The following is a 19,031-nucleotide window of genomic DNA, read 5'->3' on the forward strand; positions in this document are numbered from 1 at the left end:
GGCAGCGGACACCGAGGTCACCTCCTGTCACTGCCTTAAGCGCTGGGCTGGCGGCACTGAGGAAATGCCAAGTCAAGTTTCGGTTTTCATCTTCCAGAAACGAAAGCGTGGAGGGCTGTAAGCCTGGGGGGACCCCAGCGACCTTCGCGATGTCCCGGTGGGACTTGGCCCTCCCAGCCCCCCGGGTGCTGCCAAGCACCCCAACCCTCTTGGCTCAGGGTGCCAGCGGGGCCCCCCACTGCAGAGCACCAGCCTGCCCACCCTGAGTGCTCCCTGGGGCTCTGGGGCAGACGCGGGACCCTGGGCTGAATCCTCTGCTTTATTGTGCTCATTAGTACAAGCCCCCCCCGCGCCGTTGCTCTGCACCCGGGGTACTGGGCACCACCTCTGTGCCCCCCCACCTCTCCCCCAAGGGCACCCCTCCTCCTGCCGGGCCCCCCGCATCCCGCCAGCGCCCGTCCTGCCCCTCTGGGGTCCAGCTCCCACCTGCAGCCCCCGGGACCCAAGGGTGGCCCTGCTGTCCCATCCCCCCGCGGTGCCATGCCGGGGGGGGGGGGCACAGCCTGGCCCTGCTGCCCCCCCACTGGGGCAGGTTTACATTCATCCGTAACAGTCGTTAATAAATATTTCGGTGACTCTGCGGTGCCGGCAGCCGGCTGGGTCCTCCCACTGGTGCTGGAGCTGCTGGCACGGGCGGCCGGTGGCCCCTTGGGGAGGGGCGATCAGCCTGGCTGCCCTCCTGGCCCCGGAGCTGCAGCCCCCCGCCCCGCCGCTGCCCGCGCCCAGCTCCGGTGCTGCTGGCGGGGCGGCCGAGGCCGGCGGGGGTCTTTGCCCCTGCCCCTGCCCGCGGCCCCGCTCCTAGGCAGAGCCCGGCACCCGGGGCCGGCCCCAGGGTCACCAGGGGGATGCGCTGCGGGGGCCCCGCTCGGCCCGCGGCCCCTCATGGGTGCGCCGGCGGCGGGCTTTGCGCGGCTCCTCACCCTGCCCGCGGCCAGGGGGACCAGCGTAGGCGCGGGGGCGTGGTGGGGGTCTCCCCCGGCTCCAGAGCCGCTGGCAGACCCTATCTGCAGCCCCCAGCGGCGGGCGCTCCACCAGCTGAAGGAAGTCCCGGTACCAGACCTTGTGGCCGGGGGGCCCTGCGGCAAGCTGGGGGTCACCGGCGGGGACCATGCCCGCCGCCTGCCGGGTGCCGATCACCTCCAGGGAGAGCCGCAGCAGGGGCTGGGTGAAGCCGTGCTCGGTGGCGTGGCAGAGGTAGTGGCCGGCGTCGGTGCGCTGCACGCTGCGCAACAGGACGCCCCGCTCCGTCCGCACCACCCGCTCGTCCACCTGCACCTGTGGCACCCACGGGGACGGGCGGTCAGCTTGGCACGGCACAGCCCTGCTAGCGGCACCCGGCCGGGGAGAGCCTACCTCTCGCTGGGGGTCCTCTGGGGTGCGCTGGTAGGTCCAGAGGACGCGGGCTTGCAGGGATTTGGGGACACACTCCAGGAAGGCGGTGCTGCCCTCCACCCCATAGAGCTGCTTCTGGGGCACGCTGCCCCGCCGGGGGTCTGGGGGGACACAGCCCAGTTGTCAGCCCCCCGCCCCGGCAGGGCTGAACCCCCCGGCCAGGTCCCAGCTCACCTTCGGAGCAGAGCACGTTGGGGTCACCGTTGCGGACGTCCTGCCGGCGGAAACGCCTGCGTGAAGGTGGCGGAGGAGTGAGGGCTGAGGCAGCACGACCTGCGCCCCTCACCATGGCCTCGGGGCAGGCTGGCCGCCCCTGCGCCGCGCCCTAGCACATCACCTACCTCTTGGTGTTGGGCACGTAGCGGGTGCATGCGGTGCCATCCCAGGCGCAGTACGGGTCCCGGGCCAGGCAGCACTCGGCGCAGGCTTTGCCGTAGGCGCCGCAGCGGTGCAGGGGCAGCTGGGCCAGCGCTGCAGCTGAGCCGGCGTAGAGCTGTTGCTGGGGGGAGGGCGTACAGAGCGGAGCTGAGCACCCCGGCACCATGGCACGGGGCCGGGCAGAGCCACGGCGGGACACAGGGACCCACCCGGGGTCCCCCCTTACCCGCTTGGAGGAGAGCTGCAGGCTGGTGATGGGGGAGGCGTCCTGCGGGCAGAGCGCAGGCAGGAGTTAGGGCGTGTGCGGGGACCCGGGCTGCCAGCTCCATGTCCCGGGAGCACCCCGGCACGACCCGGAGCACGAGCAGCACGAGGGGATGTCAAGGGGGCTCCGACCGGGGGGGAGCGGAGCCCCCCCCTCACCTGGAAGACCTGCAGCTCCTCCAGCAGCAGCGGCTCCATGCGGTGCCAGCTCTCCTTGGGCACCGAGACCACCTTCAGCACCGAGCCCACGTCTGCGGGCAGGCAGGGGTGAGGCCGGGGGTCCCAGCCCCGGCATCCCCCAGCTCTCCCTCCCTGCCTCAGCCCCGGGGTCACCACATGCCTGTGCCGATGAAGAGGACGTCGTAGTGGCCATCAGCGGCGGTGACGCGGTCCACGGCGATGCGGGTGAAGGTGTAGGGCACGGCGGCTTGCAGGAAGAGGGGGCGCTGGCCGTGGGGCAGCACCGGGTTGTACATCAGCGGGTGGTGCCGGGCAAACTGGATCACCTCGTCTGGGAAGTCCTTGGTGGAGCCGAAGGTGCCGAAGGTTTTGCTGGGGCACTGCGGGGAGGTGGCGCTGGCTGAGCGGGGTCTTGCTCCCCACGGCCCCCACCCCGGGTACCGGCGTCCCACCGGCAGCACCAGCCGGGATGCCCCTGTGCCACGTACCATGCCCGGGCGGGGGTACGGCACGCGGCCCTGGTACGACACCCACTGGTAGTTGGGACCCTCCTTGTGCGCAAAGGGGCCCAGGAAAGCCCGGCGGATGTCGGCCATGGTGTAGACACAGACGGCTGAGCCCTGGAAAACGGAGCTGCCGGGGGAGAGAGGGGGCAATGTGAGGGGTGAGGGGGGCACTGCCGGGCATGAGGCGGGGCGGTGGGGAGGGGGCTTGACCTGGAAGTGGAGAAGACAGCGTAGACCAGGGGGTTGCGCTTGTCCCTTGTCTGCAGCAGGAAGACGTCCCCTGCAAGCCGGGAGGGCGTCAGCGCCACCCCGATGCGCCAGGGCCACCCGTGGGGACCCTGGGGGGCCACCCCCACCCCCCCACTCACGGAGCTCATCAAAGTGGGTGTCGGCTCCATCAGGTCCCGGCACGGCGCAGACGAGCCGAGCCTTCAGGAAGGTCGTCCACTTGTTCACCAGGCTGCGCTGCCCGCCCACGTCGTTCTGCCGGGAGAGGGTGGGTATTGATGTCAGCAGTGGCGGGTGGCACCCACGGGCACCCCCGGCCCCCAGCCCACCCTCCCGTGGATGTTCTCACCCGGCAGATCTGGCCGATGCGGGCAAAGCTGGTCTTGCCCAGCCCCTGCTGCCGCTCCACCGCCGTCTCACGGAAGAAGAAGTAGATCTTGTCGTCATCGGGGTCCTCGCTCTCCGGCACCCAAAAAACGGCCACAAACTTGGGCTCTGGGGGCAGAGGGGTGCCACCTCCAGTGCCCCCGCTAGCTCTGCTCCCTGGGGACCCTGGGGCACCCGCTGAGGTCCCAGGAGGGTGCAGACCTGTCCCTGCCCAGCTGCAGGGCAGAGGCAGAGTGAGGGTGGGACCCCACTGGGCACCGGGGGTCTGCGGGGAGCATGGGGACCCCCCAAATCACCCTCCACAGGCAGCGGAGGACAGGGTGCGGACAAGCCTGGAGGACTCATTGCCCCGATGCCTCCAGGGAGCAGCGGTGCCGTATCGGGGTGCCAGTGGCCCCGCCACCCTCCCGCTCCCCGGCACTGACCGTTGAGCCAGCGGGAGTCGTGCTGCTCGGTGCGGATGGAGGGACGCCGGCCCAGGCTGCGGAAGATGGTAAAGTCACGGCCCATCAGATCGGTGGCCACCCCGGAGTAGAGCTCCTCGCCTGACAGGCACCGAGGGAAGCGTTACGGGGGACCCGCCGGCACCCCCCTGCCGCACTGCCCCCCGGTGCCGGGCTCGGCTCTCCCTTACCCACAAGGACGGAGGCGGCCGCGTGCCGGGGGTCGTACGGGCTCTTCCCCTTGCCGTCCTCGGCGCGCCGGGGGTCCAGCTTGAAGACGGGCTCCTGGAGGGGGGTAAGGACGGGAGGCGGGAGGGCGGCGGCAGCCGGGGGCCATGGCGGTGCTGGGGGGGGGGCTCACCTCTGCGTGCTGGCCGGCCTCCACGAAGGCGCAGACGGGGTGGAAGGCGCCGGTGCCGCAGGCGTACAGGTGGGTCCGGTTGTAGGGGTGCAGGATCTTCACGAAGTTCATGCACTCGGCCTGGGGGCAGAGGGCACAGGGAGGTGGCGTTGGGATAGCCCCCTGGCACTCCCCTGGCACCCCCCAGCACCCCCCTGGCACCCCCTGGCACTCACGGTGATGTCCTTGCCGGCCCAGTTGCACTCCTCCCTCCACTCCACCGGCGCTGGCCAGTAGATCTGTGGGGGGAGAGGGGGACGCTCACAGCCCCGGGGTGCGCCTGGGGCCCCCCAGCCGGTGTGTGCCCCCCCCGTTACCTTCCTGTCCCGCTGGCTGATGTCGTCCAGGGCCAGGGAGAGGAGGTGGTTCTGGGCGCCAGCGAAGAGGCGGCCGCGCTCCTCGTCCAGCAGCAGGGCCTCGTAGCAGCACGAGCGCTCCAGCGCGAAGAGGCGCAGCCCGTGGCGAGCCCGCAGCTCTGCCGGGACCCACCAGCATCGCTCAGCCCGGCCCTGCCACGGCACCCACTGCCCTGCCCGGCACGCTCCCCTGCCCCGGACACACGCCCCAGGGGGACCTGGGTCTGGCCATGGCCCCCCTGCCGTGCCACCCCCTCCCCCAAACCTGTCCCACTGGCTTGACCGGGTTCACCGACACCATGCTGGCCCAGCACCCATCCCCACACCAGCCCAGCACCCATCCCTGAACCACCCAGCACCCAAACCCAAACCACCCAGCACCCATCCCTGAGCCAGCCCAGCACCCATCCCTGCGCTGCCCACCCTGGCGGCAGGCGGTGGGGGAGAAGGGGCCATTCCCTGCCCCGCGGAGCTAATCCCACCGCGGCGGGAACAAACAGCCCTTTGTCAGGCTGGGAGGAGAGCGCTCGCCAGGACCCACCGCCGGACAAAGCCCCCTGCGCCGTGCCGGAGCCCACGGGGTGGCCGGTCAGGACATGGCACCAGCTCCCCGGCCAGCATGGCGTCCCCGCCAGGCACGGCACAGCCGGGACCGGGGAGTGCCACCACTGTGCACCGCAGGGGGCCAGGCACCTGAGCCAGCACCTGCCGGGGGGCCAAGTGCAGGCACTGCCCCGAGGGCAGGCAGGTGGCCCTGGGGGGGCTGGCATCAGGCAGGGAACCCGGCAGCCCATGCCAATGCTCGGCAGCCCACAGGGAGGGCAGCGCTGGTGCCGGTGAGGCGGCAGTGCGGGGGTTTTGCATCCCTCCCGCCATGCTGCTCCCTGCCCCCCCAGGATGCTCCCGCTGCTGGGTGCTGACACGGCACCGGTGCACCCACGTCCGATGCCATGTCCCCCCACCCTGCCCGTGTCCCACACTCACCGGGGAAGGCCAGCTTGAGGCGGGGGGTGGCAGCGGGCGGGGGGCGGCCGGCGGCGGCGGCAGGGCCGCGCAGCAGGAGCAGGAACAGGAGCAGCGTGCGACTCATGGCCGGGGCCTGGCTGGGGGCCCTGTGGCTGGGGCAGAGAAGCGAGACCTCAGCTCGGGTTACAGCCCCCTCCCTGCAGCCCCCAGACCACGATCCCTCCCCGGCACTGCCAGTGGGATCCAGAGAGCCCTAAGCATCGGCACAGGGCAACCCCGGCACGGCATGAGGGGACCCCCGAACTGGGCTTGACCCAGTGATTGTGGGGGGGACACAGGCCAGATGCGTTCCTCCCTGGTTTTTAAGCCCCCGTTAATCCCACCTCCTCCCCTTGGGCAGGAGCAGCCCTCCCGCTCCTGCCCAAAGGGAAACTGAGGCAGCCCGGCCAAGCAGCGCCCGGCCGAGCAGCACCCGGCCCTCCCCACGCCTGCCCGAGCCCTGCCGGCAGGAGTGCGCTGGGCTCTGCCTGTTCCTGCCTGCAAGCACAGAGCTGTTCTGCGGGGACAGGGCAAGCACCGGTGTGGTGTCGGCCAGACAGGGCACCCCGGACAGGCAGCAGGCTCCCGAGCACCAGGCAAGCTGGTCATGCCGGGAGTCACGGGGTCCTGTGCCTCAGTTTCCCCTACAGCTACAGTCACTGCCGTTTGGCCCCCGGCCCCACCCTGCGAACGGCCCCCGGCCCCACCCTGCGAACGGGAGCTGGGTTTGGGGGGGCTCTTGCCGAACAGGTGCCCACTTCCCCCCCGAGGGGCCCACACCGGTGTGCCCCCCATGGGGTAGGGGAAGAGCTCCTCTGGCTCCGGCACCGGCACGCTCTCCCCGGGGAAGTGGGAAGCGATGGTTATCGCGAGCATCGCGCCAACACGCAGCTCCCCACCTTGCCCGCCGGCCACGCCGCGGCCGCCCCGGGCAGCTGCAGGCAGCCAGGACGTGCCAGCCGGCACCTCCCCGTGCCACGTGCGAAGCACAAGCCCAGCCACGCTGGTCATCGGCCCCCGGCGCAGCCGATGGGTTTCACCCGTGCCACAGCCACCGGGGCCTCACTGGGACACCAGTGATGACCGAAGCCCCACTGCGGCACTGGGGCTCGGTGCAGCCACCCCAGGTTTTGCCGCCCCGCTCAGGCACGCCGTGAGCCAGGCCGTGGTGGGTGCCGGGCCAGGGTGGCACGCGTGCGTGGCAGTGCCCGGCACAGATCTGGACACGTCTGCCTGCTGCCCGGCACGGCCGGCTGGGGCTTGCCCTGGGCTCCTGCGGGCAGGGGCAGCCCCCTGCCGGGCTGGCAGGGTGGGGAGCGGGTCCCGGGCGGGCAGCGGGCAGCGGGCAGGGCCCCGGCCGGGCGCAGCGCCGCGGGGCCGGGCTGCCCGCCGGCCTGGCGCGAGGGCGGCAGGCGCTAATTGCATTTCCAGAGGCGCCGGGCCGAGGAGGGGGGACCCGCCGGGCTCTGCCAGCGTCCCCTCCTCGGCTGCCGGGGAGCGAGGGCCGCGGCGGGGGCACCGGGGGTCCTCCCTCCCGCCCGCCCGGCACCTGCCGGCGCCCGCCGAGGGGCCAGGGCAGACCCCCGGGCACGGACGCCCCCACGCCGGCTGCCCCGGCTCGATGCTGGCACGGGGGGCGGGTTGGGGGGGGGGGGCCGGCAGCAGCGGCAGCAGTGGAGACCCCCGGTGCCAGCACTGGCAGATCCAGCCCCCGAGACCCCCGGTGCCAGCTCCCCCCAGCCCCGCCGGTGCCGGCACGGTCTCAGCCCCCCGAGAGCCCCGGTGGCCAGCCCGGGCAGACCCAGCCCCCGCCCCGCCCAGCCCCCCGGTGCCAGCCGGGACACGGACCCCGCCGCCAGCCCCCCGGTGCCAGCCCTGGCAGACCCCCGACGGCAGCGCAGAGACCCCGGCCCGGGACACCCCCCCCGTCCCGGCTCCGGGAGCCCCCGGCCCCGGCAGCCCCCGCACCCTGCCCGGCCTACGGCACCCACCTGGGTCCCGGCTCGGCTCGTCCCGGCCCGGCCCCGCCCTCCGCGCCCGCCGGGAGGGAGCGGGGCGGCCCCGGCGGGGCGGGGCGGGGCGGCGGGGGCGCGGCACGGCCCGGGGGGGCACGCGCACACGCACACGCACGTGGGAACGCGCGTGCACACGCACACTCGTGTGCAAACACACACGCGCGTGCCAACAGACGCATGCACAAACACCCAGGCACCCTCACCCCCCCTCCCCACGTGCAAACACACTCACGGACACTTGCACACTCACACGTGGAAACAGACCTGTGCAAAAACACACACGTCCAAAAACACACGCAAAAACACGCAGGCACACTCAGACACGTGCAAACACACCCACTCACACTCACATGCAAGCACAAGCGTGTGAAATCACCCAGGCGTACTCACACACACTCAAGCAAACACACACCCGTGCTGCTACCCCACGTGGCCCACGGTGGCACCCGCGGTGACACCCGCCGCCCTCGGGGCAGAGCTGAGCACGCCACGCTCAGCACACGAGTGGCTCAGCACACGAGTGGCCGGGCTGCCTCGTCCCTGGGGTGGGCAGTTGCCGCCCAGGTGCTGCCTGCCCGGGCATGGGGTGCCGGGGGGGCCGTGCCGGGGGGCACCGGGGGCCGTGCCGGGGGCGGCGGGGGGCCGGTCCCGCACCCCGCTCAGCTGCAGCCCAGATGTCTGGCCCGAGCCCAGCCCGGAGCAAACAAAATTCCTCCGCTGCCTCCCATTTTCCAGCCGCCGCTGCCAAGAATAGCAAGTGCCGAGCGGTGCCGGCAGCCGGGCCACGCGCGCCTCGGCGGGCAGGGCCCGGGGTGGGGGGGGCCACGGGCTGCCCTGGGGGCCGCCCCCTGCCTTGTCCCCCCCGCGCCCCTGGCTGTCCCTACCTGCGAGTGCAGGGGTCCAGGAAGGCAGGTCCAGCATGAATGGGGAGGCAGGGGGTGCAGGCAGGCGGGCAGCGGGTGCAGGCAGCAGCGGGTGCAGGCAGGTGCAGGGTGAGTGGGGAGGCGGGAGCTGCAGGCAGACGGGGGGTGCAGGCAGGCAGCGGGTGCCAGCAGGCAGCGGGTGCAGGTGGGCTGGCAGCAGGCGCAGGCTGGCAGCAGGTGCCGGCAGCCTGGCAGTGGGTGCAGGCAGGTCAGGTGCAGGTGCAGCAGACAGCTGGCGCAGGCAGGCAGCCGGTTCAGCAGGCAGCGGGAGCCGTGCAGGCAGGCACAGGCAGGCCAGCAGCAGGCAGGAGGAGCTGTGCCAGGCAGGGTGCCCGGGCAATGCCCTGCCGTCTCACTGCCAGTAACCCTCCTGATGCCGGGCCGGGTACACCGGCGTGCCAACAGGCTGGCAGCACCCTCTGCCCCAGCACTGCCGCGCATTCCCCTCGCGGTTGAGCCATGGTGCCAAGAGCGAGCCCAGTGTCACGGGTGGTGAGGGGGACAGGGAGAGGTGGCAGGGGAGCAGCTGGCACTGGTGCGCCAGGGGTTACGCTACTGCAAGACTTTGCCTGGGCGCCGCGGCAGGACTTTGGGCTGGGTGGCCCCCACAGGGTTGGGCACGGTGTCCCTGCCCCCACCGTTCCAGCCTGCCGGGACAACAGGCTGGGATGGCGGGGACAGGAACGCCATACCCAACTCTGCACAGTGGGCACCTTCCTTTGCTGTGCCAGCACTGTGCCTCAGTTTCCCTTCACCCAGCTGGGACCTTTCCACCCGGCGCTGCTCCCGGCACACGTGGCGAGGTGGCCGGGTGGCGTCACCGTCACCCCAGCCCCGGATCCCTGTGGGGACCTTGCCAGCAGCAGCTCCGCCTGGAGAAACCATCAGGCGTCAGAAGGGCTGGGCGTCCATCCCGGAAAAAACGGCGCGGGAGGGATGCGCCACGTCGCCTGCCGGCCACTCCTTCCCGCCCCGCCGGGTGTTCCTGGCAAGTGCCAAAGCTGCCGGGTGCTGACATGGTGACAGTCCCCAGCTGGGATGGGCATTGCCACCGGCATCCTGCCCTCATCCCTGCGCTCACTGCCAGCCCCGCAGAGGGTGGTGCGGTCGGGTGCTGGTGGCCTGGCTCCCCGCCAGCGCGGGGGTGTCACCGCCGGCAGCGCGAGCAGGTGCCGGCACCTTCGCTCTTTGATCCCTTCCCTGCCGCCGGCAGATCCGCGCCTGGGGATCGCTGCCTCGGCCAAATCTCCCCCAGCGGTTCCGGCTCCGGCGAGCATCGGTAGCTCTGCCGGCAGCGCCTGAGCCCCCAGCGGTGTTTGCGGTAGGAAACGGCTCCTCTCCGCCTCCGCAGAGCTCCCGGGGGCGGCGCAGCAGCAGGCAGCAGCCAACGGCTCCTGCACCTCCTGTGCCAGCGGGCGAGCCGGCACGGTGTGGGATGTATCCATGCCATCGGATGGGTGACCAGGACGAGCAGCTGCTGGAGAGCCCGCACAGAGAGAGACAGGCCAGGATGGGCACCCCCTAGCCACCGGGATGGGGACAAATCCTGCACCCCAAGCGGGAGCAGTACTTCGCCAGGAGAGTCCTGGCGATGCCACAGGGACCCGTGGGGTGACCCAGAGTGAGGCGGCTGCAGGGTGGCCCCCCGTTTCCCGGGGGGCTGGGGAGCCATCATGCCCGGGGCTGGCCAAAACCCAGGGGGACAAGGTGAGCTGCATCATGCCAACTGGTGCCATAGGTGTCCCCATGCCACCTGGGCTTGGCACCGCCCTGCTCCCCAGCCAAGAGATGTGCTTGTGCAACGGCGTGGCCTTTGCCAGCACTCCTGGTGACATTGCCAGCTTGTCCGGGGGAGAGGAGGGAGCAGAGGGAGGAGAGGCACCCTCACCCCAGCCTGCACCCATGGCCCGTGCATACCCCCCTCAAGCTGGTACCCCCTGGGCCTGGCCACCCCAAAAAGCCCTCGGCACCAAAGATGTGGCTTTAGGACTCCTTTGGGAGTCCCTCCAACACGGGCCCCCTCACCGGCTGCCTGCGTGGCTCCTCCATCCCTGGCCAGGCTGGCTCCCTGTCCCAAGCCCCACTCCCCACCGCAGCCGGTGGCTTTTCCAGGGGGACAAGGTGAGCCCTGCCGTGCCTTGAACACCGTGGGGATCTCTCCCATTGCTGCTTTCATGGGCGGTGTCGCTGGTGTCTCTTTGCTGGCACGTCTGGCTCGGCTGTGCACCAAGGCGGGGAAGTGGCTGCATGTCCCCGTGGCATGTGGTGTCAGGCCACAGGTCGGCATCAGGCCTCAGGTGGCCGCCACGTCCCTGGTGCAAGGGGAGGATGTGCCAGGCAGGAGACGGAGCCCGTGGGGTGCCAAGCGTGCTGGTGCGAGGGCCTAGGCTGGTGGCGAGCAAACGCGCTCGAGCCAGCTGCATCCTCATAGCGTGGCGTGGTGGCGATGTCCCCGGGGGACACCAGCTCAGGGCTCACACCCCATCTACGGATGCACCCCCCGACCCTACATCCACCCCCCATCACAATACGCTGGTGCGAGACCCCCACAGCAGGGACCCGCATGGCCCCAGCGCATTCCTGCCGGGATTAGGTACCGGCTCCCAGCAGTGCCATGCCGGTGTAGCCCGGCTAATCCCTTTTTAATTGTCCCCACCCTGCACCGGGCTGAGCCGGACCGCCCAGGGGACATGGGGTGCTGGGTGCACCCTGGTGCTTGAGCACATCTGGGGTGCCACCATTGAGTGTCCCTGCTGTGGGACCAAGCTCTTGGGGTGCATGGTGAGCCTTTGGGGCAGTGATGAAGAAGGAGGCATCCATTCTCCCGGTGTAGTGCAATGGCTTTTTGGGAAAGGGAGGGATCCTGGGCTTCTAGGATCCCATCCTACTGCCCCGGGGTGATGGTCCGCCCTCGGCTTCATGGCTGCGGGCAGCCAGACTCTGGGGCAGGCAGAGGGGCTGCGTCCTGCGCTTTGAAAACCACTGAGCTTGAAGCTCCTCAAAACCATCCCAGTGGAGCAGGAGCCTCAGCGGAGCCACGGTGCATGGGACACGGCACACAGGCTCTCTGCCACCAGCCCAGCCCTCTCGCTGTGCCGGCAGGAGGGCAGGAGAGGTGCTGGCTGAGCCCCCCTGCCTGCTCCCCTGCCCCAGCCCCTCCGGCCCTGCTCTGTGCCACACCAATCGGCGGCATCCAGCTCCTCCAGGCTTTAAAAATAGGCTGGTGTCCCTGCCACGGGATCAATAATTTTAGCCGGGGCGTGTCTTGCTGGGAAGCACGCGGGATCGTTCATCTGCTCCCGCTGGCCCGGCGGCATCCGTGCGCAGGGCTGATGTCAGCCCTCGCTGCCCACTTGCTCGTCCCTGCCCTGGGGCAGTGCCCGGTAGCGCAGCCCGGCTGTGGCCACCTTGGGCACGGGCTATGCCAGGCGGGATGGCGAGGGCAAGGGAGCGGGGACAGGGGTTGCCCAGGTGCCCCCTGAGCCTGCCCGCTCCCCATCCAGGCCATCTTGTCCCCAAAACCAGCGGCACAGTGGAGTGCAGCATCCTGCTGCCATGGCACCCAGCAGCACCCAGCCTGGCAGTGGCGGGGGGGGTCCCGGCACCCTGGTCTGCCCACCCTCCTCCTCTCTGCCCGGCCCCCCAACACAACAGGCACTTCAGATCGCCTCCCACGGTGCTCCCGCAGAGCCGCGGCGGCTGGGAAGGCTGGGGGGGCCGCCACCGAGCATAATGCGGCTATTGACGGGCGAGCCGACGGCCCCGGCGCGGCACAATAGGGCCTTGTCTGCCGGCCCAGCTCCCGCTCCTGCCCAGCCCGGTGCCCAGCATCGGGCTCCTCTCTTCCCCGAACAGCTCAGAGCTCGCCCAGGTGCCAGCCAGGGCAAGCCCTGCCCAGGGCCAAGCCGGCAAGTGCGGCGGAGGAGCCAGGGGTGGGAGGGCACCAGGTAAACCCCCTTTCCCATAAACCAGTGCCCTGGGGAAGGGGCATCGCTTGGTAAGCCCCCTGTGCTGGCCCTGGCTGCCCCAGATAGGACAGGGCTCGGGGGTCCCCGCTCAGCCGCAGGGTGACGGGGACAAGGAGGCGGCGCGTGCCTGGCATTGCCCCTGCTTCCCTCAGGGGACCGTGTCTGAGCCTGCCGGCACATAGCACCCACCGAGGGGAAACTGGGACCTGGCATCCCCCCTGGAGAGCTCCACCACCCCGGCCCCCCGACCGTGCGGCCCCCCTCGGCAGGGCAGCCCGGTGCCCTGCAGCCGCCATCTCACCTGCTACGGCGCGTGGGCTCTGCCGGAGCTCGCCTGCCTCCTCGCCCAGCGGGTGAGTCGGGGCTGTGGCTGCCGCCTGCTCTTTAAAACCCAAATCCCCGGTGCCGGGCGCCAGTCCCGCCGGCGGCGGGGGCGGAGGGAGGGACACAAAGCCCCGGTCCCTGCTCCCGGGGCCGGCACCAACAAAAGGCGACTGTGTCCTGTGTCCTCCCCGTGCACCCAGCGACCCGGCCGGCTGCTCGGGGACAGCCCCTGGGGTCCCCTGGGCTCCCCATGGTGCCGCCACCCCCTCTGCCTGCGCTGGGAAGGCAGGAGAGGTGCGGATGAGCTCTGGGTCCCCGATGGCAGCCACGGAGCATCCCGACGTCCCCAGGGACCCGTCCCTGCCCACTTGGTCCTGTCCCTGCCTAGAGAGGTGCCAGGGCGAAGGCGCTCATCACCATCCCCCTGCCTCATCTGCTCCTGCAAAGCCTGGCCCAGAGGGGCTGGAGGAGGAGGAAGGCGACATGGCTGCCACCGCGGTGCCCCTGCCCAGGGGACTCACCCCGTGGGATCCCCAGAGCCCTGCCCTGCCAGGGCCGCGGGGGCGGGTGGCTGCCTGTGAAGCATCCCTGTGGTCCGAAGGCCGGGAGCAGCCCGTGCCGCCTCATTAACGTGGGGTAAATGTGTAACGAGCTCTCGGCCGGGCTGGGGCGGTTAGAGCCGCACGGCTCCTCTCGCCCACCCGGCATGCCGGGAGCTGGGGATGTGGTGGCTTTATCCCGGCGGGAGCCACACAGCCGGGGCAGGAGGAAGAAGAAAGTCTGTCTTGTGGCCGGACACACTGAAGTCACAGGGTGACTTTAGCTGGAAGGAGCGGAGTGGGCAGCGCACCCGGCTGGGACGGGAAAAAGCCCATCCCCGGAGGAGGGAGGCTGACCCGCCACCCACGCCTGCCCGTCTCCAAAAGGGAGGCTCAGGCTCAGCCCAGGGCGTGAGGGTGAGGGAGCCGGGCTCTGCTCTGCGGTGCCCACCAGCACGGGAAGCAATGGGCACCAATTTAATAAAAAAACAACACAGGAAATGCCATCTGAAGGCAAGAAAATGTTTTTTTTTCTGCTGCAGCGGTGGCCAGATGCTGGCACGGCTGCCCCAGAGGCTGTGGAGCCTTCAGCCATGGAGATAGACAAACCCGGCTGGGCCCAGGCAGCCCGTGCCGGCTGAGCCACTCCTGCCGTGGGCTGGGAGAGGGGGATCTGGGGGGCTCTGCCAGCACCGGCTGCACCAGGGGATGTGCCAGGCCCCAGACTCCCTCCCCGGGCGCTATGCCCCGAGCGGGAGGAGAGGGGCTGGGGGACACGGAGCCTGGGATGCTGCCTATGCAGAGCCGGGCTCTTGCCCGTGCGGCTGCAAGCCAGCACGTCCCGGAGCTGACGGGGGTGCGGAGGCATGGCACACCGCGCCGTGCCGCGTGGTGCCATGCGAGGCCATGGGGCACTGTGCAATGTTGAGTTCCATGGGAATCTTTCAGGCCCAGGGGCCCCAGGGTGTGGGTGACCCCCACCAGGAAGGCACTGGGCGGCACGGCCACCCCTTCCCGCAGGAGAGGCCGAGAGAGGCCAGGGCTGCCCCATGGCGGAGCAGGCAGCTTGCCTGGGTGCTGGGCCCCCCCCCCCGGGCTGGGCAGGAGCCCCCCTGCCCTCCACCCACAGTTTCGCTGCCTGGTCTCAGGCAGGGTGGGGGGCAGCAGGGCCAGCACCCTCCTGCCAGCCCCCCCAGCACGGGGGACGAGGGGCAGCAGCCCCGTGGGGAGGTGGGCAATGCGGGATGAGGATGCGTGGGGAGACACGGGGCTGGGGGGGAGACAAGGGGCCGGTGGGGGACACGGGCCTGGGGTGACACGCGTGTGACGGGGCGGCGGGCCCGGGGCAGCGCGGGGGGGCCGGGTGCAGGCTGGGTGCAGGCCAGAGGGCCGCCGTCAGAGGGCGGCCGGGGCCCGCGCGGCCGGGCCGGGGCGGAGCTGAGCCGGGACGTGGCGGCGGCCGGGGCGGGCAGGGCCCGGCGTGGGGCGGGCCGGGCCCCCAGTGGCGGGGCGGGGACTGAGCCGGGCACGGGGCAGCCGGAGCCCGATGTGGGGCAGCCTGGCCGTGGCGTGAGGCAGCCTGTGCCTGGTGTGGGGCAGCCCGGTGCTGCTGTGGGGCTGGCGCGGGCACTCCGGTGCCAGGGCACTTGCCCCTCTCCCAGCCGTGACCGAGGTGGTGGGGCAGGGCCATCACCAGCCACGGCCGGTGGTCCCACTGTGCTCCCGTCTGGCAGTGGGGCCCGGGGTGGGTGCGGGGTGCGGGCAGGCTCCCCCTGCCCACACCGTCACGGGATGGCGGCGTCCCTGCGTGGGCAGAGTGCCAGGTCACCAGCGCTGTGCCCGGTGCTTCAGCCAGCAGGAACCGGGAGCGGCTGGCCGGCGGCGGGGCGGGCAGCGCTAGCCGGTTGTGGCCGCGGCACCGTGCTCACCTTGCCGGCGGCAGGGCGGGGAGTGGGCAGCGCTCTCGGCAGAGCTGGAGCAGCCACCTGTGCCCCAGCACCCGCGCTCCGTCCTCCCCGAGGACCAGCCGGAGCTGCAGTGCCAGGAGGGTGGCTGGAAGCCCGTGTCCCCATCCCCACCCCGGCTGCGGTGCCACCATGAGCACTGCTGCTGGTGGTGGTGTCCCACATGCCCATCCTGGCCATCTCGGCCATGCTTCCTGCTGCCAGCTGAGCCTGGTGTTGGTGACGGGTGGGACCTGCTGCCCGCGGGGTCCCCGCGGGTGCCGCAGAGCAGGCGGAGAGGGTTTTGGATGGTGTGGGGTGCGCCTGGGGGAAATGGGACTGGAGCCAGCCTTTGGCGTCCCCCCGGCCTCCGGTGGGAGCGGGGTGCCCCTCCAACAGGGGAGCTCCGGGAAGGGGGCCGGGGCGGGAATTTCCATGAAACACCGTGCTCTGCCAAGGGGGAAGGGTTTCAGGGAATCAGGCTGGGGTGGGAGCACGTGGGGCGGCTGGGCAGGGCCGGGGCACGTGCCCCTGGCGCATGCTGGATGCCTGCCGCCAACCGGCTGGCCCCAGCTGGCCTGCAACCCCTGGGGACTGGCCCAGCCCCACGGCAAACAGCGCTGAACTGGGCAAGCTGACCCCTGGACTGGGCAAGGAGGGACTGCCCCACACCTGGGGCTAGCGGTCGTGGGGCCGACTCGGCTGTGCCTCAGCACTTTCCCCGCTATACTTGCCACCCCGGCACAGCCCCTCTGCCAGCACGGTGGGCGCTGCTGCCAGCTCCCGCTCCCTATTCCAGGCTCAGCCCCTGCAGCCCCCGGGCTCCTTCCTGGCTGTGGGGCAGGTGGGTCGGTACCGTCAACCATCCCGGTATCACCGGGCAGGGTGGTGCCGCCAGATCTGCTCGGTGGTGGGGGTCCTGGGGACGAGAGTGGCAGGGGGTGTCGTGTGCCTGGCCGCGTGCCGGCGGTGGCGGGGGCGGGCTGGGGCTGTTTTCCTCTCTGTTTGCTCGGCCGTGGGGACGGCCAGCCATGCGGATCAAGGCCGGCGTCCCCCAGCAGCCAATTGTTGGCCAGCTTGGAGGGGAGGGAGAGGGGCAGCTGCCCCAGGGCTTTCCCAACCGTGGAGGGGGCCACCATGCCAGCGCTGCCCGGCCTGAAACAGTGCCAGGCTCAGCCCACCCAAGCGCAAGGCTGGGTGATGCCAGCGGGGACCCAAGGGTGCCTGCCGGGACCTCGGCACCCAGCACTCCCCGGTTGCCCCCTGGTTGGGGCAGCTGCCCCCCGCGACCCACTGCTGCAGGAGCTGGGGGACCCTGGTGCTGGGGGACACGGCAGCCTCAGTCCTGAGCGCCGGCACGTCCTTTTGTGCTTCTCCCGCTGAATCCTTTTCCCTGGCGGGTCATGAAAGGGCCTTTATCCCCTCTCCTCCTCGTGGCCGGATCACACCCAGCAGGACCCCGAGCCGCTGTCTGGCCCCGGGACCGCCAGTCACCCTGGTGAGGGTGGGGGCCCGGCACGGCCCTGCCAGTGCCTCCCGCGGGGAGCCGGTGCAGACTGCGGCTTTGCCGGGGCTGCATGAGCCATATCTGCTCCTGGGCTGGCTCTGGACCGACCACCGCCCCCCGGGGAGAGGAGGGACATGGCTGTGGCCACGTCTCTGTTTTTGGCCTGGTTATTTATATCTTTTAAACAAGGATGCTACAGTCGTCTGGGCTGAAAGACGTCCTCGGTCCTCCCCTGCTCCCCGGTCCCCAGCTCCCCAGCCATCTGCCACCCCGCCACCCAGGCCCTGGGCAGCGCGCCCGGCCCCCCCCCAGGGCTCCCTCAGCCGGCTCCGCGCTCATGACAGCTTGCTGGGGAGCTCGGGTTTGAACAGGAGACCCCCCTCCCAGGTGCTGCGGATGCCCCAACGCTGCCCCACGCCAGGGCCCTGCTCCTGCTCTGCTAAACATCACTGCCTGCCCCGGCTGCGGCTTGGCCCTGGACCTGGCATCCCAGGAGGGTTTGGCTGGAGGTCTGGCCCTGCACCCGGCCCAGGCGAGTTTTGGGGTGTAGGGCAGCCCAGCCCGGCTGTCCTGCACCGCTGGCCCCACCTTGTGCCTCCTCAGAGGCTCTGGAGCTGCCTGGGCTCCCTCCCCGTCCCCGGGGAGCCTGGGCAGCTGCAGCGCAGGATGCTGAGCTCCCTGTGGGATGGAGGACCCCGGGGCTCGGGGAGCTGACGGGGGGCAGCTCACGGCCTGGAGAGCCTTGGGCCCTGTGCACGTGGGAGTGTCCCCTGCGGGCTGGCAGGCCCCCCGGGTCACCCTGCGAGCAGGGGTCCCCCAGCACAGTGGGGCCCTGGCACCCTCCTGAGCTGCTGGAGCATCCCTCAGGTGGCTGGTACCCAGCACCTCTTTACCCGCTCAAAGGAGAACACTGCTGGCCACAGGCCCAGCTTTCCAGTGGGCTATGGGGAGCAATGGAGCCCAGCAACTGGGGACACTGGGGAAACGGGCCAAGACCCAGAGAAGCTGCCCTGGAGCAGGGCACTGGGTACCGGACATTTCGAGAGCATCATGGCCACTTGGGCTCATTTGACTTTAAAGGCATTTAAGTTGCATTTAAAGGCATTAAAGTCCTTGCTAAGTCCTTGCTTAATTGCCTTAAAGGCATTTAAGCCCTTGCTGCAGAACGGCAAGCCCACGGGAGCAAAGCCCCTGGCCCTGGTGGGGCTGTGGGTGCTGCCAGCGGGGACAGAGGGGACACGGCTGCCCTGCCTGGGTGGCAGAGATGAGCGGGCTGCTGCTGGCACCTCTGGAGGTGACAGAGGGGACGGTCCCCCTACACCAAGAGGAACAGTTTGTCCCCATCTCTTAGGGCTCAGGGCGTCCTCCCGCCCTCAAGCACTTCCAAGCAGGCTTGGTGCTTGACGGCTGGAAGCTGGAGGAGCCTGCATGGGACCGGCGTCCCGGCGGGGGCTGTGGGAGCTGGGGAGCTGGGGAGCCCCGGGACTCCCCCCCAAACCCCGCAGTGCTGTGGGGAGAAGTGGCGGGGTTACCCTGGGGCTCGTCCTCGGGTCCTTGGTTCCCAGTGCTGCGCTTGGCAGGGAAGCGATTGAGCGCAGAGATAACCCACCCTTCAGGTCTGCTGAGCAGCACTTTGCTTCTGGCTTCTGTAAAGTTAATTGGTTTCGAGGTTCCAGGAACAAACGAAGGAGAAAAACCCACTTTCCTGACGTGCGGGATCATTGAATGCTCTCTGGCGAGTTATAATTGCAAATCATGTTTTGAAATAGCATTAACAAATTAGTCCTTGTTGTTGTTGTGCCCTGCCACATGACAGCGTGTGCCATGAGGGAGCTGGCTGTCAAGGGCGAGGGAGGGGGCCACGAGCTGCCCCCCGCCACCGCCGGCTCTGGGCCCAGGTGCCATGCTGCCGGCATCGGGGGGCTTTTCCAGAGGGGGTGGCTGGGGGAGGAAGGGTCCTGCCCTGGGCACGGCCTCGGGCACGTGTCACCCCGAGGTCCCCCCATCCAATGCTGCCGGCTGCAGGCATCCCTCTCCTCCTGCCACTGGTGTTCCCGGTCCCTTTCCTGCCTCACTTGCTCCCTGGTGATGGGGTTGGGGCGCAGCAGGGGTCTCAGAACCCCTGCTGGGTGCTGGGGCCGTGCCTGCGGGATGGCCGGTACCGGGGACCAGAGGCACCCGCCGGCGTGTTCCCAGCAAGGACAAGTGCCGGG

General features: G+C 70.5%; 1 protein-coding gene across 1 annotated transcript; it reads right to left on the minus strand.

The window, feature by feature from the left end:
• Positions 1 to 202: 202 nt before the first annotated feature.
• SEMA3B (semaphorin 3B) lies at positions 203 to 5,684 on the minus strand. Its single transcript, XM_075158459.1, has 17 exons — positions 5,579 to 5,684; positions 4,556 to 4,713; positions 4,415 to 4,477; positions 4,200 to 4,319; positions 4,030 to 4,123; positions 3,821 to 3,940; positions 3,358 to 3,503; positions 3,149 to 3,263; positions 2,991 to 3,060; positions 2,763 to 2,907; positions 2,435 to 2,654; positions 2,254 to 2,345; positions 2,057 to 2,098; positions 1,794 to 1,951; positions 1,627 to 1,682; positions 1,414 to 1,553; positions 203 to 1,335 (listed from the first exon to the last, which is right to left on the minus strand). Exons 1-17 carry the CDS (start codon positions 5,682 to 5,684, stop codon positions 895 to 897), a joined length of 2,286 nt encoding a protein of 761 aa, XP_075014560.1. The 3' UTR covers positions 203 to 894.
• Positions 5,685 to 19,031: the final 13,347 nt, after the last annotated feature.

The sequence above is a fragment of the Calonectris borealis genome, chromosome 10 (assembly GCF_964195595.1).
Source record: "Calonectris borealis chromosome 10, bCalBor7.hap1.2, whole genome shotgun sequence".
NCBI classification, from domain to species: domain Eukaryota; kingdom Metazoa; phylum Chordata; class Aves; order Procellariiformes; family Procellariidae; genus Calonectris; species Calonectris borealis.